This window comes from Calliphora vicina, chromosome 2 (assembly GCF_958450345.1).
Source record: "Calliphora vicina chromosome 2, idCalVici1.1, whole genome shotgun sequence".
Lineage (NCBI taxonomy): Eukaryota > Metazoa > Arthropoda > Insecta > Diptera > Calliphoridae > Calliphora > Calliphora vicina.
This window is the reverse complement of record NC_088781.1, coordinates 47,842,250-47,869,425: the sequence shown is the minus strand read 5'-3', so window position 1 is coordinate 47,869,425 and position 27,176 is coordinate 47,842,250. Positions and strand designations below refer to the sequence as shown.

Genomic DNA, 27,176 nt, shown 5'->3' with positions numbered 1-27,176 from the left:
AAGGGAGAGGCTAACAACCCTGAAAATTATCGCCCAATAGCAATTTGTTCTGCACTTTCCAAAGTTATGGAGTGAAATATTTAGAGTCCAACAATTTATTTAACGACCGACAGTATGGCTTTCGTAGAAGACGTTTTACTAGAGAAATTTCCTGTATGTTGAATGGTTGCCAATTCCTAAAAAGGGGTGAGGCCAACAACCCTGAGCATTATCGTTCAATAGCAATTTGTTCTGCACTTTCCAAAGTTATGGAGAGTATTTTTAACTATCATCTTGCGAAATATTTAGAATCCAACAATGTACTCAGCGACCGCCAGTATGGCTTGCGTAGAGGACGTTCTACTAAAGACTTCACCGTTTTGGCGAAAGTAAAGTGGTGGCTCTAAACATTTCTAAGGCGTTAGATAGGATGTGGCATGGAGCGCTTCTATCCAAACTCATTGCTTTTGGTGTCGGTAATAACTTCCCTCGATTTATATCGAGCTTTCTCAGAGATTGCACTATAGATTGCACTATACGAGTGGTTGTAGATGGGATCTCATCAAACGATTTCAAGATTAATTCAGGGGTACCGCGAAGCTGCGTTCTTTCTCCTACTCTATTTCTTATCTTCCGAAATGACCTTCTACGTCAAACTTACTAGCCTATATATTCTTTTGCAGATGACAGAAACATTTACCATTCATATTCATTGAATTATAGACCAGACCTGCCGGAGATTGGGGCAATGATGCAAACAATGAATGATTCCCTTAATCGGGATCATGTGACAATCTCTGAATGGGATTGTACGAACAGAGTCGAATTTAATACACACAAGACTGAATGTTGTATGTTAACACACAAGCGTTATATGCGGGAAAAAAAGTTCGAAGTCCAAGAATTGGAGGCATTACTCCACATAGGTTGTAGTTTAACTCTACAGGAGCTTGCAATAGCATTGGGAACTAATCAAGCTGTAATTTTAAAACGTTTGCGAGCAGCAGGATTACTCCAAAAGCATAGAATTTGGGTACCATACGAATTGAAAGACCCTGAAAGACGACTTTGTATGTATGAAATACGATCCATTGTGAAGCCCGGCCAACCAGCCGAATCGATACACAATACAAATATCCATGAACAAAGGTAATGCTCCATATTTGGTAGGAGAAAAGGGTCCTATCTATTATGAGCTGCTGAAATCTGCCCAGGCCATCACTGGGAACCTGTACCGAATGCAACTGATTCGTTTGAAACGAGCATTGGCCGAAAAACGCCCAGAATATAGGCCACAATACTGCTAAATTCCTGCTAAAATCTATTTAGAATGAAGTGGTTGGGATGTTTTGCCTCACCCACCTAATAATCAAGACCTTGCCCCGTCCGACTACTATTTGTTTCGATCGATGCAGTACGCTCTCTCTGGGATACGATTTACTTTGGAACAGAGTATCTGACATTGGAGTGATTCTTTCTTGGCTTCAAAAGATGAGCAGTTCATGTGGCTCGAAATCCATATGTTGGCAGAAAGATGGGAAAAGGTCATAACTAAAATTGGCCAATACTTTGAATAAATTTATATTGTACAAAAGTTTCAAAATAAAAGCTAAGTCATACACCAATACTTAAACAAGTAAGTGAGCTATATTCGGCTGTGCCGAATCTAATATACCCTTCACCAAATTATACTTCAAAATACAAATTTTAAATATTTTTAGGTAAACAAAATTTTCTTTTTTCCAAAGATGTTTTTTTTTAATTTTTTGGAAAATTTTTTTTTTCGAATTGTTATATTAAAATTTGTTTTTTTTAAATTTTACCAAATTTTTTTTTAAATTTAAATTTTTTTTTTAAAAAAAATTGTTTGTGGTTTAATTTTTTTTGGTGAAAACAAAAAATGCGGATTAAAAAATATTTTTTTCCGATTTTGAGCCATTGTAGGTCCAACTTACTATGGTCTTATATACGTTGTTGCAAAGGTCTTTGAAATATCTATCATTACATATCCATATTGTCTATATTAATGATTTAGTAATCCAGATATAGGTCAAAAATAGGTCAAAATCGAGGTTGTCCTGGTTTTTTCCTTATATCTGAGCCATTTGTGGACCGATTTTGCTGATTTTAAATAGCAAACTTCTTGAAAGCATGTCTGATAGAATTATTGAAGATTTGGATCCCGAAGATATCTGGGGTCTTCAGAACATTGATTTCAACAGACAGACGGATAGACAGATAGACGGACATGGCTTAATCGACTCCGCTATCTATAAGGATCCAGTATATACATATATTCTTCATAGGGTCGGAAAATTATAATGTGGAAATTACAAACGGAATGACAAACTTATATATACCCTTCTCACGAAACTGAAGTGTATAAAAATCAATTGAATAACCTTTGACCTTGTTATTAAAAAGATTACGGTAAAGATTTTAAAAAGTCTTTCTTCCCATTTCAGTTCCCTAAATAACTTGTTTTTCATTCTAATAACACAAACTTATTCAATACCCATTTGATTTAAAATACAATGAACTTTTCTTTTGTATTATTCTCATGCGGGCACACTCAAGTACAGAAATCTCGATTATTCGAGTAGTGTTAAACGAATAAATATTTAAATTAATTTAAATTCAAAAACATAAGATTTGCACAGAAATCTCTTGGAGATAACTTGATAAATATTATAATTGAATATATTTATAATATAAACGAAATTCGGATTAACAATTTTAGAGAATTTGATTTAAGGAGTTCCTTTTCGTTGTGTGTTTTGAAATGAAGGTGTCGATTTTTGGTATCCACTCTTGAGCAAATCAGGACTCGATAGATAGGTCCCATAGGACATAGAGCTGTCCGGGGAAATTATTTTAAATACTCTAAGAACCCAAGTGTATGTCAAACAACTGATTCCCTAAACGAATAATCGTTTCTGAAGTAACACTAGCAAACATACCTCCACAAAAAAAAACAGAACAAAAAGCCTTCATAACTTATGCATGGTTTATTTTATAAGACGAAAATTTGATTGAGTCAAATTCGTTTCCTTTTTCTTTTCTTACTTTCATTCTTTGCAACAACAACTTTTCACAGCACACTTGATTTTTATCTACTCAGCTTTTTAATGCTCCAAGGATACAAATATTTTCAGTTTATTCATAAAGAAAACTCATATTTTCAGTTATCATATGAAAATATGCGTGAATTTTCAGTATTTATAGAGGTATCGGAAAATAAGTAACGAGAAAATAACATTTTTATGATGGAATGTAAATTTTGCTTTTTATTTTTATACATTTTTTTAGGGAATTACGCTGTTGATGTATGTATGTCTTATGAAAAATAATAATAAGGATTTTAACGTTAACTTTAATCCACCACAAATATGTTTAACTTTTATGCATTGGATTTTAAAGGAAATACCTTTGATTATTTATAAGCCATATGATGTATTTGTTTGAGAGTTTGAGAATATGTTACACCTTTACATGAAGGTTTTGTAAGAGAATTTCTTTTGTATTTTATAATAATTATTGGAATAGGAAGTAACATTTGTTTTAAAGTCAATAGCTTAATATGTTAACGAAACTAAGAAGAAGGAGTGCCTTACCTTATTTGTAAATGGCATAGCAGGCTATTATGAAATTAAGGGAGATGGCTGAAGAAGTCTTTGAATAACAACAAACTCTCAAAGATATTCAAAACCAAAGTCAAAGAATCGGTCTATGTTTATTGAAAAATAACCTCATAATTCCCAAAAAAAATATTTAAAAAATTGGGAATGGGAATTTTGGATTTTTGCACCATTAGGACCACATTTGGTCCGAGGCTGATAAAAAGCATATTGGAGTATATAAAACTATATTAAACTGGGGATTCCCTGCTTTGGAATTTGTTGGGATAAATTCGAAATTTCGACATAAAATGGGTTAAATTTGATAGACCTTGGGAAGGAGATTTATTCAAAATTGGAAACCTTTTTGAAGTTGGAATAATTTCTGTGAAAAAATCTTTTAGAAAATTTCAAAATATTGTACATTTGCAAACTGTGGTTATGATTTGTAGATGGTTATGATTTGTAGATGGGTTTATGACTAAAACCGAAAAAAATTTAAAATTCTAAGAACCATTTTCTAAATCTCTGGTTAGCGTTTTTCGTAACAATATACAAGACTGTGTAAAGAACCATGATTGAACCTTGACATATTCAATATAAAGAACTACTATTAAAGCTATAATTGGACTGTATACAGAACTACGAACCTTGCATTATTCAATATAGAGAACTACGATTGAACCTTCAATCTTCTATATAAATAAAAATCAAATGTCGTTCGTTGGTAAATGCATCAGTTGAGAACGGCCGGACCGATTTAGACATTTTTTTTTAAATGTTGGTCATAGTCCAACTTAGGTTTTTAAGGAATGAAAAATTTACCACGCCCACTTTTGCGCCCACTTTTTTCGATTTATCTAAAATCGGAAAACGGCTACACCGATTTGGATAAGTTTTTGTTTAAATGTTCGTAGTTATCCAATTTAAGTTTTTACTGAAGAAAAAACACGCCCTTTTTCGATTTATCTAAAATCGGAAAACGGCTTCACCTATTTTGCTAATTTGTTTTTAAATGTTCGTAATGAAATTCGTAAGAAAAATTTACCACGGCCACTTTTTTCAATGTATCTAAAATCGCAGAATGCCTGGACCGATTTGGCTATTTTTTTTAAAATGTTCGCAATAGTCCACAAAAGTTTTTTACGCCCAATTGAAAATATCCATTGAAATAACATTACATAGCAAATAAAATTACTTATTCGTTGTCATACAAAAAAATTAATTTAGAGGATACAAACACATTTTTTAAATAAGGGGATTCCCTAAACTTTAAAAATCGAATTAAAAGTATGCATTTCAGTGTTGTCTACGTTCTAAATTCTCGAAAAACTAGGCCAATAAGCGTTAAATCAAGAACACCAGCTCGATCTGTGATCAATCATATTTCTGAACAAAAATTGATTTTTTATATAAAACCTCAAAATATCTAAATTCGCTAATAACTTGGCCAATAAGCGTTTAATCAAGAAAAAGGGCTCGATCTGTGATCACTTATATTTCTGACAAAAAATTGATTTTTTTATATAAAAACTCAAAATATCTATATTCACTATTAACTTGACAAATAATCGTTTAATCAAGAAAAGGAGTTCGATCTGTGATCACTCATATTTCTTAACAAAAATCTAAATTCGCTAATAACTTGGCCAATAAGCGTTTAATCAAGAAAAGGATCTCGATCTGTGATCACTCATATTTCTTAACATAACTTGATTTTTTATATAAAAATTCAAAATATCTAAATTCGCTAATAACTTGGCCAATAAGCATTTAATCAAGAAAAGGAGTTTGATCTGTGATCACTCATATTTCTGACCAAAAATCTATTTTTTTTATAAAAACTCAAAACATCTAAATTCGCTAATAACTTGGCCAATAAGCGTTGAATCAAGAAAAGGAGCTCGATCTGTGATCACTCATATTTCTGACCTAAAATCGATTCGCTAATAACTTGGCCAATTAGCGTTTAATCAAAAAAAGGAGTTCGATATGTGATCACTCATATTTTAAAAAAAATCGATTTTTTATATAAAAACTCAAAATATCTAAATTCGCTAATAAGCGTTTAATCAAGAAAAGAAGCTCGATCTGTGATCACTCATATTTCTGACCAAAAATTGATTTTTTATATAAAAACTCAAAATATCTAAATTCGCTAATAACTTGGCAAATAAGCGTTTAATCAAGAAAAGGAGCTCGATCTGTGATCACTCATTTTTCAGACCACAATTTGATTACTTATATAAAAACTCAAAATATGTATGTACATTGATTTACATGTATTCTGTTGTTGCAAGACTTAGGTTTTTGACAACAGACTTAGGTTATTTATCTCTCAGTAGCGCTTCTATGTATATTTTATTCTATGACCTAAGATTCACTGTACATATTTTAAAATGAAATGTAAATCAAACATAACCTAGGACAGGACAACGTCTGTCGGGTCAGCTAGTTATTAAATATAATGAACTACGATTGAACCTTGAATTATTTAATTTAAAGACCAACGATAAAAACTATATTTGAATTGCATGAATTATTAGAAATACTGTATAAAGAACTGCGATTAGACCTACGATTGAAACTAAGATTAATAATTGAAGCTTGAATTGAACAGTGTAAAGAACAACGATTGTAGTTTGAATTACATAGTATAAATACCAATGATTGAAGCTAAAATTTGAATGTATAAAGAGACGCTTAAATTGGACTGCGATTGAAGCAAACATTTTTGACAATAGCAGAGCTTCGAACCTAAACGAAGTTATAATTAATTTACTAGACTTAAGAATTTGAGGTGAACTCACTCTAATATTTGGGAAATATTTAACCCTCTGTCGACCGACGGTACTTATAAGTACCATAACAATAATTTTTTTTTTTTAACGCTTTATTGATTTATTGAATCTGTCTATTTTGACCTTACAATAAGTATTTAAATCTTATAACTAAAATTAAAACTATTTGCTCTTCAGCAAGAGAGCCATAATGGTAAACTGTCACTCATCTTAGCGGGGTGGTAGATCTGCTCTACGGAGCCTGGATCGGGTTTGGGTCTGCACAAGTTGTCTTGCAAGCATATTGGGATGGTTTCGCAGCTTCACAATATATTTCTCACGGACTTTCTTGAACTCTTCCTTTACCAATGTCACTTCTAGGTCTCTGTGGATGTTTTCATTTCTTATGTACCATGGTGCTCCCGTCATGGTCCTAAGAATTTTAGATTGGGCCCTCTGTATAAGATCAATACTGGTGTTGCTAGCCATTCCCCATAATTGAATTCCATATGTCCAAATTGGTTTTAAAACGGTCTTATACAGGATGACTTTATATTCAAGGCTTAATTTTGATTGGTCACTGATTAACCAATGAAAGCTAGAGGCTTTTAACTTCATGTGAAGTCTTTTGGTTTCTATGTGTCGGCGCCAAGTAAGCCGTCTATCCAGATGAATACCAAGGTAGGTGACATAATCAGACTGCGGTATATTAACGTTGTTGAGTGTGACAGGTGGGAAATTTCCTCTTCTTAGAGCGAACGTAACATGTTTACTTTTCAGCTCATTTACCTTTATTCGCCAGTTTTTCAACCATGACTCCACACGTACGAGGTAATTCTGCAGTTGACTAGATGCCATGAGTGGGTTTTCGTCTGAGCTAATAATGGCGGTATCATCAGCAAATGTTGAAATTGTTAGTTTATCGCACGTAGGGAGGTCGGAGGTGTAAATCAAATACAGCGTAGGTCCTAGTACACTTCCCTGTGGAACGCCAGCTCCAATCTTGTATTCTCTCGTCACATAATCATTGTACTTAACTCTGAAAAGTCTATTCGATAAATAAGACTCCAGCAATTTATGAGTACATAGTGGTAGTAAACATTTGATTTTATGTACTAGACCCTTATGCCATACCTTGTCAAAAGCCTGAGCAACGTCTAAAAAGACGGCAGAACAATATTTCTTTAATTCAAAAGATTTTCTAATCTCTCCAGTTAAACGATTGACCTGTTCAATGGTGCCATGATGTTCACGGAAACCAAATTGGTGTACTGAGATAATGTTTCCATCATTCAAAAAAGGTATTATCTTTTCCTGGAATATTTTCTCGAATATCTTCGACAAACAAGGGAGTAGGCTAATAGGTCTATAAGAAGATGGCAGGGTTAAATCTTTACCCGGTTTAGGTATCATTATTATTTGAGAAATTTTCCAATTTTTTGGATAAATTCCTAGTTTCAAGATCGCATTAAACAATATAGATAGCACAATTATTGTCACATTTGGTAGGTTCTTAATCATTGATGGCGTTATTAAATCATATCCCGGTGATTTTTTCAAGTCTAATTTATTTTTAATTACTCTATTAACATCCTCAGGACTAATATCGAATTGGGCTGCATTAGCCATTGTTGAAGCTGGCAGTTCTTCTAGTTCAAACTCATTTGCCGTGGAGTTGGGTTGAAATACTTCACTTAAATGTTCAGCAAATACTGAGGCTTTTTCTATAGCACTTCGTGCCCAGGTTCCGTCAGCTTTTCTTAAAGCGCTTTGTGCCTCTTTGTACTCGTCAAACTTTTAATATAATTTTCGTTTATGCGATCCTCTTCTAAATGAAGGGCTCTTTTCAGTTTACGTACTGCTGCGGACAGCCTCTGCTTTGCAGCAGGTGATCTATTATGTTGCCATTCTCTTCTGAGTCTTCTCTTTTCGAGAAGAAGTCTTTCAATATCCGAACTTGAAATAGGCGTATTAGTTTTTGGAGGGATCTGGCACCATAACAATAATAAGCTTACAAAATAAAAACAAAACATATTTTGACCCTTTTTGCCCAAAAGTACTTTGAAGTACACTATCATCTTTGGAATAATATATTTTTTTTGTCTATTGGCAAACTCGCTTATTCTCATTGTGGAGATTATTTATGTTGTAATGACAGAAGATACTATTTCGTAAAATACCATAAAATAGACTTGTAATAGAAAATTTTATAAAATTTACAAAACTAATCAATATATTAATAAAATGTCAATAAAAATCAATGAGTTTTTTTATCTTTTGGCTGATGCTGACTAAATGATACCAGGTCCCTTTCGGATCCTTGCAGGTCTCTTTCGGTACCTTTCAGGTCCTCCACAAAGTTAAAATTTTGTAAATAATTTCCTGAAGTCCTTATTTTCAATATCTAATAAAAAATGTTTCAACGATTTAAAGACTTGGTCCACAAGGGGTTAAGAAAGCCATTTTATATAAGACTAACAAATTTACATGAAATTTAACGAATATAATATTGGACAGTGGATCTTACAGACCAATCGAGAGCTATACAGTTCCTAAATCGACAATAAACCCACCTTAAGGAGACATTTAAGGAGTTTAATCGAAGCTGTTGAATTTCGGATATATTTTAGACAGACATTTCATACTGGTCAAATAAATTGACATGAAATTTAACTTATTCGCTGAAGAATTATATTTGAACATATTATTTGACCAGGAATTTTATAGGCCACACGATGGGTTTCCAAAACAGTGATAACATAAACCCATCTGAGTTAAGTAGTTTAAAGATTTTAACGATTCTTACTATATATTAACTAGATTTCGAATGAAGACCATGTTGAGCAATAAAAATATAAACTTGTATCTAAATTTGTTTGTTTCCATTTTGAAAACATAACCGTTTCCTTAACATAATCCTAATATTTAGAACACTGTAAACATATTTCAAATCTTACCGATACCGCCATCTATTAAACATTCTATTCGCCTCCTTCCTTTCCGCCGTTAATTCCAATTGCGCATCTTTTTTCAATTTGATCAAAGAGTTTTGTAAAACAAAATCAATAACTGCCTTTTTCATGGCAAACACATAATCGGATTTTATCTCATCGATATTTTCATTAAGGGCAGTGGCCCATTTATTTAAAACAGCTGGTATTTGACTTTTAATTCTAGAATTAATGGAACAAAATGATGAGGCAATTAAATACATACAACATACAAACTAAACTTTCTCTAAATAAATGTTTGCAAAACAAAAAGATTGCAAGTCAAATCAACCTACCTATTCAACACTTTTTTGCTCATGGGCGAAACGTGTATGGTATCGATGCCATGTTTAATGTAATAGTAATAACGTAAAACTTCCTTTTCATCTTTGTTGGGAAATTCAGCTTCCAAATCAATGGCATTGGCACTAGAGCCTCCAACGGCAGCAGTATTTCCATCATCATCATCATCTTTACGGGCAATTAATTCGACTAACTTTTTGCGAAAGTTTTCTCGTTCCAAACGCATTTGCATGTAAGAAGGTCGCTCTACATTATTATTATGGCCCCAAAAGTTATGGTTGTGTGATGAGGAGTTTGGGAGGTAGTGCAGGAGCAATGTGTATGAAACAAATAACATGAATTGCCATTAATGTGTAATCATGTGTAACAAATTGTTACCATATACAAAAATAAAAGAAAAGTGGAACATCTAACTTTTTGCCACCCACTGCACAACAATGTCTTCATACTCACTTTCTTTCTTTTTGGTTTGTATCCTACGTTTGCAACGCATTTCCTTGGTATGACATAGAAGACTATCAGGTATGCTGGTTGATAGCATTCTTCCATCTAATATTTCACTTGTACATTCTGGCATATTCAATTCATACCAGAGACGTCGTGAATTGTATTCTGGATTTGCCTTCGAACGCAATATACTCTGCAGGATGTCGGGCTTGGGACGATTGTAGACGAACTTTTGTTTCGAACATGGTCTCTTGACAGTACTGGCTCCGCTGCTGGAGCTGTGGTGGCTGGGTGGTTTGCGATAGGCTGCAAAGAAAGGAAAGTGTGTTATTGAATATTAAGGAATGAGGGAACTTACTATCAATTTTTAGGGTTTCATATAAAAAACCGATTTTTAATGTGAATTGAAAGTGATCACAAATAATCATCCTAATCAAATATTTATTAAGAAAATATATGTATGTATATTAGCTCCACAACTAATTCTATAACGCATTCTTATAGTTCTTACTGATTGTTCTAGTTTGGCATTGACCTTTTTAGGAATCATTCGAGAACTAGTTCTTTCACCAGTGAATTTGATGTGAAATTGTACACTTTTAAATATTTCCAAAAAGCAGTTGAAAAACTTGTATAGTTTGTTCGGATCAATTTAGAATTAGCATAAGAAAACTTATATTTAGAGATCAAAAGGATTGATAACTGATTTTTGTATTAATTTTGTGTTCATTGATCGTTAGCTTGGAGTGCAAAAAGTGGTAATAAAAGGCCCTTTTTACAAATTTTACAGGTGACAAAAAAAAACATTCTAAAATCTATTGTTTTAAATATTGTTGAAATCTGTTTATGCAGTTTTATTACTTATTTGGTATGATTTATAATGATAAATAATCACAGTTTCGAAAAACTTTGTTGGCGACTTATAAAGTCCTTTCTTGGTATATTTTCTTTTACATATTTTTATACCCTTCACCATGAGTGGTAAGTGCGTCATTCTGTTTGTAATTTCTACATTTTTCATTTGCGACCTTACAAAGTTTATATATTCTGGGTCGTTATAGATAGCGAAGTCGATATAGCCATGGCTGTCTGTCCGTATGCATGTTGAAATCAGCCCCCAATTAATTTACAAACTTGATTGATAAATCAATATATCGGGAATTCTCTCGGCTCGGTTGCTATTTAAAATCGAGAAAATCGGTCCACGAATGGCTGAGATATAAGGCAAAAACCAGGACAACCTCGATTTTTGACCTATATCTTGATTACTAAGTCATTAATATAGACAATATGAATATCTAATGATAGATATTTCAAAGACCTTTGCAACGACGTATATAATATCATTGCAAATCGGACCTACAATGGGTCAAAATTGGAAAAATATTTTTTAACCCGAATTTTTTTATCACCAACATTAAAAAAAAAACAAAAAAAATCTTTTAAAATTTAAAAGAACAATTCGAACAAATTTTTTTTCCAAAAAATTAAAAAAAACAACTTTCGAAAAAAAAATAAATTTTGTTTACCTAAAAATATTTAAAATTTGTATTTTGAAGTATAATTTGGTGAAGGCTATATAACATTCGGCACCGCCGAATATAGCTCTATTACTTATATTATTATACACTTTCTCATTCCGTTTGTAATTTCTACATTTTTCATTTACGACCACAAAGTATATATATTTTGGATCGTTATACATGATTCTTACATCAATATATACGCAATAGACCCGGCTATTTAAAATCGAGAAAATCGGCCCACAAATGCCTGAGATATAAGGAAAAATCCAGGATAACCTTGATGTTTGACCATTTTTAATCCATATCTGGATTACTAAGTCATTAATATAGAGAATAAGGATATCTAATGATAGATATTTCAAAGACCTTTGCAACGACGTAAATAAGACCATAGTAAGTTGGAAATACAATGGGTCAAAAATGTGAAAAATAATATTTAACACGAAAAAATTTAAGAAATTTTTTTTTTTTTAAATTAAAAAAAAACAAGTAAGAGTGCTATATTCGGCTATGCCGAATCTTATATACCCTTCACCTTTGTTGTGGATGCATTATTATTTTTTATAATTATTATATACAGTGGTGGCCACCAATTTAAGACAAATACTTGAATATTTTTCATCAACTGAATATTAAGTGCGTTAGAGCCAAAATAAAAGGACTTCTAAGGGTATGCAATTTATTATTAATGTTTCTAGTTTCTCAAAAATGTTTGGAAAAATCGGTAAAACATATATGTACAAAGATATGTGGAAATACGTTGACCCACCTCAGCGAACATCCGCTGTTAATAACATGATATGACCGAAACTAATGGAACTAAAAATACGAAATTTGGTCCGAATATTTTATAATAATAAAAATATAATGATATACATAAATGTGAGAAATATGTTTATTTAAAAAAAAAATTTTTTGGTCAAATTGTAGAAAAATTGTATGTGTTCGTGGTGAATATGTATGAATTGACACAGTCGAATAAAACACACTTGTGTGTTAAAACAGTCCTCATGCATACATACATATTTGTGGAAATATTTGAAAAAATAATTGACAATCACGTGGAATTTAGCAAACAATTTTTGTCTTAAATTCCTGGCCACCACTGTATGTATGTATGTACATTGCCCACTTTCAGCGTACAGCATCATAAATTTATCAAGAATACAAAAAACAACAACAAAGCCAAACGAAACAAAACACCAAAAGAAAAAACAAAATACGCAAGGCAATGAAACCAGCGCACATCCAAACATACGTTTAATTGTATAAAAAACAACAACAACGCCAAAAGAAACAAAACACAAAAGAAAAACAAAATACGCAAAGCATGCACATCCAAACATACGTTTTGTTGCTTTTTTGTCAAAACAAAACCACACATGCAAAGCAAAAATACCAACACACAACCAAACATACGTTTAGTTGTATAAAAAACAACAACAACGTCAAAAGAAAGAAAATACGCAAAAGCATGCACATCCAAACATACGTTTTGTTGCTTTTTTGTCAAAGCATGCAATACATTGTGTTTTTTGATGAAATTTTCAGAGGTTGTCTCGGATTTTTGCTCATATCTCCGTTATTTATGGACGAATTTTGCTGATTTTAAATAGCAAAATTCTCGAAAGTATGTCTGACAGAATTGTTGAAGATTTGGATCCCGGAGATATCTGGGGCCTTCAGAAAATTGATTTCAACAGACAGACAGACGGACATGGCTTAATCGAACCCGCTATCTATAAGGATCCAGAATATATATACTTTAAGGGTATAATAACTACAAAAGAAAACCTAAGCGTGAATCTACTATATTAAAAATCATTAATCTGTTACGTTATCTTAATGTAAACCTCAAACCTAAACTTTTCAAAAATACAACAGTACCGCAATTCTGTAACTTTCTATACTTTCCTACCGATGTCGTTAAGTAACAAAAACTATCGGTTGCTTTAACGAATTTAATATTCACTATTTGAAGTTAACGATATCTCTCGGTAATAAATTTTAACGACGAATATAGTTAAAAATATAAATGTCAATATTTTTAAAATTAAAAATTCATAAAAATATTTACTATTTTTTCGTGTTTGCAGATAAATTCGTAGTCGTGTGAATAAATAATCGCATTTATATATAAAAATCAAGCATCAGCTCACCCAAATATGTTCGCGAAACCTACTGAAAACAAAAGAACAAGAGTTTTTTTTCTAAAAATAAAAGTAACCCAGTGTAATACATATGTCTATGCCACCACAAGAGATCATTAATTCAGAATTTAGATACATATTGCTTTTCATGTGTTGTTATAAGGACAGTCGACAAATTCAGATGAATTTCCTTCTTAGAATACTGTCTTAAAAACGATTTTATAACTTTTATATAAGTTTATAATCGTGTCACATCGTATCACATGTTAATTATGGATATTATGCCCCAAATAAAAGTTGCTCTTAAAATTCGAATATTATTTTCTAAAATTAATATAATTGGTCAATTCATAACGTATCTTATCATGTCATATTGTCCTAATATTTCACAGTGGTTTGTATTGCTTTTCAAAATAAATATAATTGGTCAATTCACAAGGTCTCATAATGTCCTAATATTTCACAGTGGTTTTTATTGCTTTTCAAACTAAAAAAAATCCTAAAATAATACTACTATGTATGCTATGTTTTATCGTAACCAGCCAGCAGAGACCTGCGCCGAATGCCTAAGAGTCGGTTAAGCCGAGCCGCCGAGACGAGATATGTTAGGACATTATGACAATATGACTGATAAGAGACCTTGTGAATTGACCAAATATATGTCCAAATTAATCTTAAAAAGATAATTAAAGCATGTTAATTTTTATATTAAAAACCCAAATCAGTCCGTATCTAACAAACACAAAAAAGTTGACCAACCGTACTTTCAAAAAACAACTTATTTCGAATATTTATGTTACAAAACTAGAACATTTTATTTGTCGTTAACCTACCGACAAATTTCGTTATCTACCGACTATTTTTAACGAAAATAATCGGTAAAATTTAATTCGGAATATCTCTTAACGATAAATATTGTTAACTAACGAATTTTGATTACTTAACGACAAAATTTTGTCGTTAAAAAGTTACAGAATTGCGGTACAGAACCACCATGGCTTCATGGAAGAATCCTCGTTAATTCTATCTATAGTTGATTTACTTAAAACCACAACACCTCTTATGGTTTATAAACAAAATTGTTATGAAACCAAACTGGAATCTTCTTTTCACCCACGCATCCAAAACAAACGACTTCGTAACATTTGAAACTATGGAATGCAATGGCAATATAATCAAATCTGGCCACCTTGATAACTATTGCTCCAACTTCAATGCCGTAGCATTGGTGATACTACTTGCTGTTGAATATGCTTCTAAAACATCTGTATACAGAATCGTAATAAAATAAAAAAATTTTCCCGGGAATTCCCGGAAAATTTTTCCCGCGTAGGAACCCTAATACCATAGTATAACAACGAAATAATAATCTCAATTTTCATAAAAAGTTGACTTAGCTCATTTGTACGCTAAGCAAACTTGATTTTAATTTGTTGAGATATAAATTTTGTATTTTTAAAAAAAAAAAAGCTTTTAAAGCAGATCCTTGCAGTTGTTTTGGGACTAATAAGTGCTCTACAAAACCCGTCTACAACCAATGTATCACGAGTGTCATAAAACTGGTGTAGTTTTTCAAAATTCCTATTTTACACTCGAAGTTAAAATGTAAATGCAAATTTTAAATTATGTACCAAAATACACAAATTTTGTAATAAATATTTTAAAAAAATCCAATTTCCATTAACTTCAACATCATTTGCTATCATAACTTTTATTATTTGGCACATATTTTTCATTAAATATGAAATTTAAATTTAACGGTTTTATATATAAGCAACTCTGTGCTGAATAATAAAATACAGTACTAGAAGTACTGTATAATACTTTTACTACAACCATTTACAACACTACCAAATGTATAACGCCGTCATTAATTTACACACACTGACTTTGATATGTCATATTTTTTTTTTGTTTTTCTCTCTCTTTTTTACTCTCAACGTGCTGTATGTCAAAAAATAGAATCTTTGACGTATTGTGCAACTGATTTTTTTCATCGTGCAAAAAAGTAAATTTTTCTTTAATTCCTTGTAATTTAAGAAATTTTTCAATTAAAATTAATAGAAATTTGTGCAAAAACAATACCTTCTTCCGAGCGACGTTTCATAGTTGTAAAATCATTAAAAATATAATATAACTTTTCAGGAATTTAACAAAGAATTAACTTTTTAATTGTGTGTTAAAAAACTTTCCGCGATATTGTATTTATTCCTTGTGTTTTATAGAAAAATTCGTCCTTTCTTTATGACTGTTTGTTAGAAATTGATTTTTTCCGGTTTGCTAGACAGTTGGTGAAAAATTTGTTGTTTTTATTTTCCTTGTTATGAAATTTTTATTGTCAGTTTATAAACAAAAATATTTGTTTGGTTTCCTAGGTGTTTTTTGATAAAATTTCACATACCAGCACAGCTGCATTTAAGGGAAACCAGCAACAAGTTAAGTGTGTCACCAGGAGTAACCCGAATAACAATATAGCATTATGATTTTCCAACAATTCACCAGATTCTTGCACACCAGCCGCATTGTGTTTGCCGGCGCAGAGAAAAGTGCATTGGCAGCGTTGAGAAAAAAGACCGGTTACACATTTGCCAACTGCAAGAAGGCCCTGGAAATGCACAATAATGATTTAAAATTGGTAAGAATTTAGTAACATGCAATTAAGAGATATTTTCTGATTTTATATTGTTATTTTTTTAGGCTGAGAAATGGTTGAATGAACAGGCCCAAAGTCTTGGCTGGTCTAAGGCTACTAAATTGGCTGAGAGAGCTACTGCTCAAGGTTTAGTGGGTGTTTTGATTAAAGGCAACATTGGCGCCATGGTGGAGGTTAATTGTGAAACAGATTTTGTAGCCCGTAATGAAAATTTTAAAGGTTTTGTTGACCATGTCTCCAGAGTATGTGCTCAATATACAGAACTTACACAATTTGATGGAGACTTGTGGAAGGTATTATTAAAATTTAAAATCAAATATTTTGAAAATAAATAATAATATTTTCTCTTATAATACAGTCTGGTTTCGAGGCAGAAGCTTTAAAAAACCTCAAAACTGCTGATGGTAAAACCTTGGCCGATCATTTGGCTTTATTGATTGGCACCGTGGGTGAGAATGCCTCCATTAAGCGCGCCATTTGCTTCAAAGTCAACAATGATATGAAACTTTCGGGCTATGCCCATCCCCAGGCAAGCAACCAAGAGTCAACACAAAATATTACACAAGTTGGTAAATATGGTGCCATTGTAGCATTCCGAGGCGATAATGCTGATGAGGAGTTACACAAGAACCTGTGTCAACACATTGTCGGTTTAAATCCCAAAAAAGTGGGTGAAGCTGGTAAGGACAAACCCAATGCCAATAAGGACGATGAAACCTGCCTTATTCACCAGGAATATTTACTTGATGATGACAAGACCGTGGGCGAGGTATTGCAGGAGAATAATTTGTCGATTATCGACTATCAACGTTTCGAATGTGGCGAGGCAGCTGCCAATGAGGATTTGGAAAAGGCTAAACTCAGTAATTGACAAATGCGCGAGGGTATATTTGACAAAGATTGGTGATAGTGTAGTGACAACATGTTTATTTAGTTTTTAATAAATGTTGGTTATATTTTCCGAGAAAAACTGAAATGCTAAATTTAATTATGCAATAAAAATGTTTGCTTTTATTGTTAATGTTACCACTTAAGAGAGCAAATAAGTAAACTATTTCAAATAATAAAAATTATGTTAATATTATTTTTAACAAAATTAAACTTTTTTATCGAATATTACGCTCGAATAAAATAAAGATAAATACAAGGAGTTATAATGCAATGGAAACTTGCGGTTTTCTAAAACATGACCTTTTTATATCCAGAAAATAAAAATGAGATTTTCCGCATAGAATTCAGAAAACATAATTTGAAAATGAAAGTTAATTAAAAATAATCAATGGAAACTATTGGGGGATTCAAACGGTCTGCTATTAAGTCATATTGTCATAATGTCCTAATATATAATATATATTTATAGGCTTTGATGATAGTTTAAACAAATTAGATATACAGTGAAAACTTTCTATAGCTACGGTGGCCCAAAAAAAATACAATATTTTTTTAGTGTATTAAATAACAAAAAACTAAAAAAGATCATTACAATTTTATGCATTTCCACGAAAAATGTAGATTTTTCTGGATGATCTAAATTTTACAGAATAGTTTTGACAATAAAACTGCGATAATGAAATTTAAAACTTTGAATAATACCTTGATCAAAAGGCTGACAGATAGAAGTTGTATTTAGAGCTAACCAAAAGGCATTTCCTTTTCTCCCATCATGCTAACACAGAATAACACTGATAACCCTTCCTTAGTCAGTTTACCTGCTGTACATTTCATATTTTTAAAAGCTAGTGTTTTATTGGGAAGTGCATCAGCATTGTACACATTTTCTGGTTTAAACTCGCGAAGGAATAATTGTCGTCTAAATTTTTTAACGTCATCTTCAGACACCGATTCTACTTCACCACGAACTGCTTTAAAACATATATTGTGTCTTTTACGCCACTTCTGCTGCCAGACCTTTGATGCAACAAATGTCATTTCCAAATTTATGGCGATTTGTTTATCATTTTCTTGAACAAGAGTTCTAGACATAGGAATGTTTTGTGATCAAATATGTAGTTGCTTCAAATAAATAATATTTGAAATCAAATCAAAAATATGCAAAATCGATTCCAGTTTTGCTAAATAAACAAAAACATTCCAAAAATTATGTGTTTCGAAAAAACCGAAGAATTTCAAAACCGTGGTTTCGGTTTTAAAAAATTGAAAACAGATCGATTTCGGTTTTAAAAAATTGAAAACCGTTCGATTTCGGTCGGTTTTGTGATAATTTATTATAGAAATAAAATCAGTTGATAATATAGGAAAAGCTAACAAATTTAAAATTCAAACTTGGCGGGTTCAAGAGGATAAAGGAAAATTGGTACATTTTCTTTTAATGGTACTTTTTTAATATATTAAATTAGTTAGCTTATATATATTAAAGTTGGTTAATATGCTTCTCAGTAAAGAAATAACCAAGAAAAGGAGAACTAAACCAAACTAAGGAGTACTTTGTTTTTCTTCAAAATGGTACTTTTTGAATTTTCTATAATATTGAACCTATAATCAGGAAATTACTTTGATTTTAAACTTGACCGGGGTTCAATTGTGTAAAATTGGTACTTTATCTTTTAATTGTACTTTTTATTATATTAAAGTATTTTACTTATGTACATAATAGTTGACAATAGTACTATTTCTTTATTGTAGTAGTATTTTTTTAATAATAAATATTTTATTTATTTATCATCAATTTATATAACCAAGCCTTAGGGGCCACTAATGGCCCATGATGAATGAGTTAGAATACGCAAAAGGTGACTTTAGTGATACATTTATTTTGCATTTTCAATAATAATGGGCCCATAAATATGAAATTGGGCATTCATGATGCTGAGTGGAAGTACAAAATGTGGTTCTTTATGGTACTTTTTTAATTCTAATAATACGTTTCGAATGAGCTGGAATCCACATTACAATGAACCAATAAACTTGAAACTAGAGACATGTTATCCTGAATTATTATTAATTCACAAAGGGAGACTTAATAGTACTATTTCTTTCTTATAATTGGGGTGGCGAAGCCCACTGGGTCAGGCAGTACTCCATACTTTTATTGGATATTTGAAAATAACTAAGTCTTTGTTAAAAACACTTTGCATTCTTTTTTTAAAATTAAATAAATAAACAGTCATTTGAATTTTAATAAAATAAAGATACAATTAACCGCTGCTTTAGTACTGACTATGCTGTTCAGTACAAAGACGTCCATTTAAATTATCCTATGTTTTGGTAAAGGATTATTTTTACACGCAAATTAGGGTTCCTAATTTCCCGGACTTTTTTCTTTCCCGGGAGGAAATTAAAAAATCGTTTCATTCCCGGGAATTTTTTAACACTAAATTAAACCAAAAATCAGAAAATTTTGTTCGAATAAATTGACTTATTGTATAATTGTACCAGGGTTTTAAAATAAGTATAAAATAACTATATTTGGTTGTACAATGTTGGTTTAGCCTTTATAAGGGTTTCTAATTCTAATAGTGACATTTTATCGGTATTGTCACAGTCGTAGTTTTAATCAGTATAAAATCAATAAATTCTTTGTTTAATTAAAAAACTTAAGAATTTCGACAAAGTTAAATCTATAAAACATGCGTAGTTAGAGACATTTTTCATATCTGATTGTAGATAAATAAATTTGAACCACTATTATTGTTATAATTTTCTCTAAATATGAATAATGTTCATTGAATATCCCTAAAAGTTGTAATGTCAGGCATCTTAATAATTCCTTTAAGAGCATAAACTTTAAATTAGATTCATTCTTAATAACCAAATTTGTCTGCTGTAGCTTGAGTTGAGTGAAAAAAAATTCGGTTATTTCTACCGTAATACTTCTTTGCCAACTGACTATCTGTTGCTAGAACCGAAAAAATCTATGAATATATTAGAATGATTCAATTAGCAACAAATTTGGCCCTCGAAATGAATATTAAAAGTGTAACTTTTAGAAGAAAACTTATGAAGAAATTCCCGACAAACAGGAACCCTAACACAAATGCTAGTTTAACCTTTTTGGAAACCATGATTTTAATCATTTACAAAATTATGACAGAAATTAATGAAAAAAAATCTTTATTAAGCTATTTTGTAATAGATTTAATTAATTAATGGAGTGGTTATAAGAAAAAATTTAATTCGATTTTGAAAACTGAATTAACAATTAATTCATTCGAACCTTTGATTCTAATGAACCATAAAAAAGTGCGAAAAAGTAATTTTAAATTAATGCCCAATATTCAAATATCCCAAACGGTATAGGTCCGTTTAGTTCGATGACCTACCACAGAGTGTTGGCTTTTAAGACTAACGCCGTGTTTAATTAACAGATATCTTTCATATAAGTGTGAGAACTAGAATCGTTTTATAAATAGGCAGTTTATACACGTTCAACTACACCATTTTTCATTGAAATTGAGAAAATTCCAAATGAAATTGAGAATTTTAAATTGAAATTGAGCAAATTCCAAATGAAATTGAGAATTTCCATTTTAAATTGAGAAAATTCCAAATGAAATTGAGATTTTCCATTTCAAATTGAGAAAATTCCAATTGAAATTGAGAATTTCCATTTTAAATTGAGAAAATTCCAATGAAATTGAGAATTTCCATTTCAAAATGAGAAAATTCCAAATGAAATTGAGAATTTCCATTTCAAATTGAGAAAATTCCAAATGAAATTGAGAATTTCCATTTTAGGTGCTGTTTTTCTATAGCGAACGAGTGCTTTGTGAGGACGTTTTACATGTATTTTGTTTTTGTTACAATAACAAAACACATGTTAAATTTCCACTCAAAGTACTCGTTCGCTATAGAAAAACAGCACATTAAATTCAGAAAATTCAAAATGAAATTGAGAAATTCCATTTCAAATTGAGAAAATTCTAAATGAAATTGGGAAAATTCTAAATAAAATTGAGAAACATTATATAAATTATTTTAAACTAAAAAAAAACAAAATTAACGATTACATCAGATGTGGTCTGGATAGAGAGACCAATTTCAATTTATTTTGTCGTATAAAACATGGTTGGTCTCGTGTTGGATCCCGAACAGTTCTTTCGATTCCTACTTGGCCCCGACATCCACCTTATAGGTGCAATTGGTACCGCAGGCATTATTCAAATGGATAGTCGCAGAGGTTCGTTCACTGCCGAAAGCGCAAACGAATGGGTCAAAAGTGTTTATAGCAAGAGTTGGGTAATCAGTTATCTGAACTCGTTTTGGTATGTGACAATGACCCTTGCCACAGTCGTTTACGTGAAATTTTCGACAACTCTTCAGAAACACTTTTACCATTGAGTCCCTATTCACCAATGCTTAACCCTATGGAAATAATTTTTCCAAAATAAAAAAAATTGTGATGTCAAAGATGAATATACCAACCGTAAATCCTCCTAATGTAGGAGAGCAGAGGATTTTATATCTTCAATAATTAATTAACGATTCCAAGTCCTGTATAACTACTGGAGATTGCAGTAGAGCTATACAACATACAACATCAAAGCGTTTTGGAATTGCAAGATATGCCTGTTGGTCAATACGACTGTGTACATATGTTTTTTGTTTAATGTATATTATAATATTAATTATGTAAAGTAAAATAAAATTTTCTCAATTTCATTTGGAGTTTTCTTAATTTCAATTAGAATTTTCCCAATTTCATTTGGAATTTTCTCAATTTCAAATGGAAATTCTCAATTTCAATTGGAATTTTCTCAATTTGAAATGGAATTTCTCAATTTCATTTGGAATTTTCTCAATTTTATAATGAAATTCTCAATATTATTTGGAATTTTCTCAATTTAAAATGGAAATTCCTAATTTCAATTGGAATTGGAATTTTCTCAATTTCATATTGAAATTCTCAATATTATTTGGAATATTCTCAATTTGAAATGGAAATTCACAATTTCATTTGGAATTTTCTCAATTTAAAATGGAAATTCTGAATTTCATTTGGAATTTTCTCAATATCATGTATAATGTTCTCAATTTCAATGAAAAATGGTGTAGAGTTAAAAAAGATGGATATTTGTTTAAAATGTGGAATATAATTATTGGACGTGATCCATATTTTAAATGCAGGATGATATTGGTCAACAATAGTCAAGATTAGTCCAAAAATAACAAATTATAAATACAAGTTAAACACGGGTATACTAATAATAAAAAATACTAACTAGTTTATTAACCCATTAAGGGAGAGCAACATTCCAATGAGTCATATTTATTCTTGTAAAGTATAAAATCATTTTAGCCAAAATTGCATAACCTCTATTAAGTTTCAGAAACAAAATCTGTTTATTCATGGATAAAAGTTTACTTAAGCGATGAAATTTATTAACAATTTCATTGAACTTTATAACAAACCTATACATTATGTATTTGGAAGCAGCAAAAAAAAGGTCACCTGTTGCGGCTGTTCATGTGTTGTATTGTATTATGTGTATTTTTTTAAAGAATATAGGGGATTTACGCATGAGTAACTTACAGCTGCATGTTAACAAAAATTCAACAAAAAAATATCCACTCGTCACTCTTATTTTGAACTAAATTCTATGTAAATTATTAGGGTTGCACTTCAAACAATTTAGTTACCGAACAATAAACAAAAAAAAAGAATAATAAAACTGGCTTTAAGCCAAATTGTTTTTTAAATAAAACGCATAAACAATATGTAGTTTTTACTCCAAAAAGAAAACCCAGTAAAAAATAACCAAACGGAAGAGTAAATAAAGTCAAATAATGTATGAGACAAGAATCATGAGGACGGACATGAGACAACTAGTTATAGACGTACATAGTAGATAGATAGATATAGACACAATGAGTACAACATGCAATGTCAATGATATTTAATTGTGTTTTTATGTTGTGTTTTATTTAGTTTTTAATCGTAGTCTTTCTATTTGATCACACTCTTAAATCATCATCATCATGTACTTAAATAGACAAACTATGTACTAGAACCAAAGCCAAATACTACTACGATCACTCACTCTGCTAGCAGCTACTAGCCAGCTATTCATCGGTTAGTCGTAGTTGAACTTTTTTTTTTGTATTTGTACGTGATTCTTTAGTTAAAATTTATGAATGGTTAAAACAAAAAATTATAATGGCAAAATAATTATTTTTCCGGAGAAAGACTTAATTATATTTTAGCGCAGAACTAAATAGATTCAATTCAAAACATTGGTCAAAACAATATCGACACATTCAAGTAAACACACTCAAATATTCATATTGTATGTTCATAAAAGTGATCAGATTACATACTCGTATGAACATACATACATGTATGTACTTCATGGGTATGTTAAACAATGGCAAAATAATTTGAAGCTTCAATGAGGATTTCAATTTAAGTAATGGTCGACTTGATAGTGACTACACTTGAATACGACATCTATATTTTTGCTTCTATACCATCTATCAATTAATATATTCCGATTTTGAAATGAAAAATCTCAATTTAAATTTTTCTTTTCTGAAATTGAACTACTGAGATTTTCTCATTATTAATTGTTCCTTTCTGAATTCTAAATGGAAAAATCCCATTTTCATTTGGTATTTTCTAAAATTCAATTGGAGAATTCCATTTCTAATTACCTATTCTGAAATTGAACTAAAAAATCACATTTTTAACTATTTTTTTTTGTGAAATTGATCTGGAAAATCTTATTTTCTGGTATGTATTGTTTTTTGAATTCAAAATGGAAAATCTCATTTTTATACCCTTCACCTTCGTGAGAAGGGTATATATAAGTTTGTCATTCCGTTTGTAATTGCCACAATATAATTTTCCGACCCTATCACTGTGGTTCCAAATCAAAATCTAGGTGGACAAAATTATGAAAATCGGTATCTTCAGAATTAGGAAAAACGAAGTTTTTTCGGAAGCTGACAATTTGCTCTCCTCCAATACAAATGGGGTTTTCAATTGGACATTTCGTTTTCTCGACAGAAGCGCCAGAAGTTCAAACAATTTTGAATCATATTTTCGTTAATTTTTTTTATATTTTACTGCTTTACTAAATTACATATATCTCAATTCTTTTACCATATAGAAATTCATACTTCAAAAAATAGATAAACATTGATATATGCTTTTATTAAGTGTATATCTTATATTTATGGGCCTCTCCATTTCCTGTTTCCGTCGAAGCCCGTCCAATGACTATATACATCATTTAAAGAAACTTCTGGGGAATGTCTTTGTAACAAAATTGTAGCCAGCACCCGCCGAAATACTTTTTTTTTAATTTTTACGAAATGGAATTTTTAGAAATATTTTTTTTTATTATTGATTTTTATATATCTAGACCCTACTGTAACTTGATATATAGTAAATACAGATCTTTTTAAAAATTAAGTTTCAGAAACACATGAAAACGTATTTTTTTAATTTTTTTTATTAATGATTTTTATATATCTAGACCCTACTGGAACTTAAAAAAAATGTATGTTGATCTTTTAAAATTTTTTTTTGGAATCGAAGACACCAATTCTATATAAAAAGAGCGCCAAATAATTTTGTCCACCGAGATTTTGATTTGGAACCACAGTGCCTATAAAGTATATATATTCTGGATCCTTATAGATAGCGAAGTCGATTAAGCCATGTCCGTCTGTTGAAATCAATTTTCTGAAGACCCCAGATATCTTCGGGTTCCAATAATTCTATCAGACATGCTTTCGAGATATGAGGAAAATCCAGTACTGAGATATGAGGCTGAGATATGAGGAAAAAACCAGTACAACCTCGATTTTTGACCTATATCTGGATTACTAAGTCATTAATATAGACAATATGAATAATGATAGATATTTCAAAGACTTTTGTAACGACGTATATAAGACCATAGTAAGTTGGACCTACAATGGGTCAAAATCGGAAAAAATATTTTTAACCCGAATTAAAAAACAAAAAAAAATTTAAATAACAGTTCGAAAAAAAAATGTTTCCAAAGTTAAAAAACCAACATAAGAAAAAAATATAAATTTTGTTCACCTAAAAATATTTAAAATTTGTATTTTGAAGTATAATTTGGTGAAGGGTATATAAGATTCGATATATGCAATTTATAATATTTTTTGCGATGGATCAAGTGTGTTTTTCTTAAATGTACACCAAATTTAAAATTTTACATGAATAACCTAACTTTTTCGATAATTTCAAAATGTCCACGTTTGTTTGGCCAAACCCTGTATATGTATTCCGAAATTTTTTTCAATCACTTATGCTATTCTTCATTTTTGGACTAAATTTCAGGCATTTACACGAATAACCTAATTTTTTCGATGCTTTTAAAACGTCCATGATTGTTTGGACAAATCCTGTATATGTAATCCGAAATTTTAATGACCGATTTTTTTTATTCTTTATTTTTGGAATAAATTTCAGCCGCTTAAATGCAATTTTTTGATACTTTTTTTTTGACCAACCCTGTACTTGAACATCGAAATATTTATCGACCGGTTATGTTATTCTTAATACAAATACCAAATTTCAAACATTTTTATGAAGAAATAAAGATAAACAGAAAAATAATAAACTTGAATTTTTTTAACAAAAAAATTTTTTGGTCATAAATTTTTTTCACTAATAAATTTAAAAAAAAACGTTTTTTAAGAAATCAACAAAAATTAAATTTTTTAAATTTTCAAAAACAAATTTTTAAATTTTGATTTTAAAGTATAAAGTATACAAAAAAAATTTTTTTCATACATCTTTTTCACTTATAAATTTAAAAAATTAAAAATTTTCAAAAAAAAATTTTGAAATAAAAAAAAATTAAAATTTTGTTTACCTAAAAATATTTAAAATTTGTATTTTAAAGTATAATTTGGTGAAGATTATATAAGATTCGGCATAGCCGAATATATGTACATACTTACTTGTTTTATATTTCGTTAGACAGTTTACTAATTGATAAAACAAGTAGTAGTTATATGTTCACATTCCCCATCATTTAACAAAAATTGTCCATTACCAACCCTACCCGGGTGTAGGGTACACAAAATATGCAAAATTATAACCAAACATACATAAAATGGCAAAGGAAAAGCAAGCACATAATATAGACAAGAAATAACATCTAATTTTGGTCATCCCCATACAGTATTACACTAAACGGCAACAACAACAATGACAAAATTATCACAACAACAAAAACTAACTAACCAACCAACCAACCAACAACAATACTCGTATTAAAAACAGAGTGATTATTTAACATGAAGTTGGAAAAGTAAGAAGAAAATAAAAAAAAGAGAAAAATAAATGAAACACATAAACAAAAAAATAAAAAAAAAATAAAATACCTTTGGACAAACCATCAACAACAAAACTATGTTTTCGACAATTTAGTTTTAAATACAAATTGAAACGTAGCGGTCATATTCTACAATAGAAACAAAGAGTTGAACTGAAATAAATTTCGAAATTACAAAAGGAAATTCATGTAGTTAGTAGCCCCCCCAGAGCACGAAAATAACATAAAAGAATCAACAAGTGGCAACAAAAAGTGTACATAATTAACAAAATAATAAAAAGCTTCAGTTTAAAATTGCATTAATAGAAAAGAAGTATTTTTAAAACACTGACATTTTATTTGGCCTCAAAGTTATAATTGTTCTAACACAATTATTTACATACATATTTACATTTCGCACATGTATGTCGTATGTACTCCCGTGACACTTAGTGTAAACATATGAGAGAGCTGTCCA

General features: G+C 30.5%; 2 protein-coding genes across 2 annotated transcripts in view; one reads left to right on the top strand and one right to left on the bottom strand.

Moving 5' to 3' along the window:
* The window catches only part of Dhc36C (Dynein heavy chain at 36C), a 138,806-nt gene extending 122,907 nt beyond the window's left edge, over positions 1 to 15,899 (bottom strand). Inside the window, exons 1-4 of the mRNA XM_065499980.1 lie at positions 15,878 to 15,899; positions 10,103 to 10,422; positions 9,663 to 9,913; positions 9,334 to 9,549 (exon numbers count right to left, since the gene is read on the bottom strand). Coding sequence (XP_065356052.1) covers positions 9,334 to 9,549; positions 9,663 to 9,913; positions 10,103 to 10,422; positions 15,878 to 15,899 — 809 coding nt within the window. The remainder of the gene's footprint in view (positions 1 to 9,333; positions 9,550 to 9,662; positions 9,914 to 10,102; positions 10,423 to 15,877) is intronic.
* mEFTs (elongation factor Ts, mitochondrial) lies at positions 15,749 to 17,415 on the top strand. The gene is made up of 4 exons (XM_065499667.1): positions 15,749 to 15,800; positions 16,168 to 16,427; positions 16,490 to 16,738; positions 16,804 to 17,415. Exons 2-4 carry the CDS (start codon positions 16,272 to 16,274, stop codon positions 17,314 to 17,316), a joined length of 918 nt encoding a protein of 305 aa, XP_065355739.1. The 5' UTR covers positions 15,749 to 15,800; positions 16,168 to 16,271; the 3' UTR covers positions 17,317 to 17,415.
* Positions 17,416 to 27,176: the final 9,761 nt, after the last annotated feature.

What these genes read in the sequence shown, in the direction of transcription:
- mEFTs (XM_065499667.1), top strand. Translation starts at nt 16,272, where the DNA reads ATGATTTTCCAACAATTCACCAGATTCTTGCACACCAGCCGCATTGTG. An exon ending in ACAATAATGATTTAAAATTG is followed by an intron (nt 16,428 to 16,489) that starts GTAAGAATTTAG and finishes TTATTTTTTTAG; the next exon opens with GCTGAGAAATGGTTGAATGA. An exon ending in TTGATGGAGACTTGTGGAAG is followed by an intron (nt 16,739 to 16,803) that starts GTATTATTAAAA and finishes CTTATAATACAG; the next exon opens with TCTGGTTTCGAGGCAGAAGC.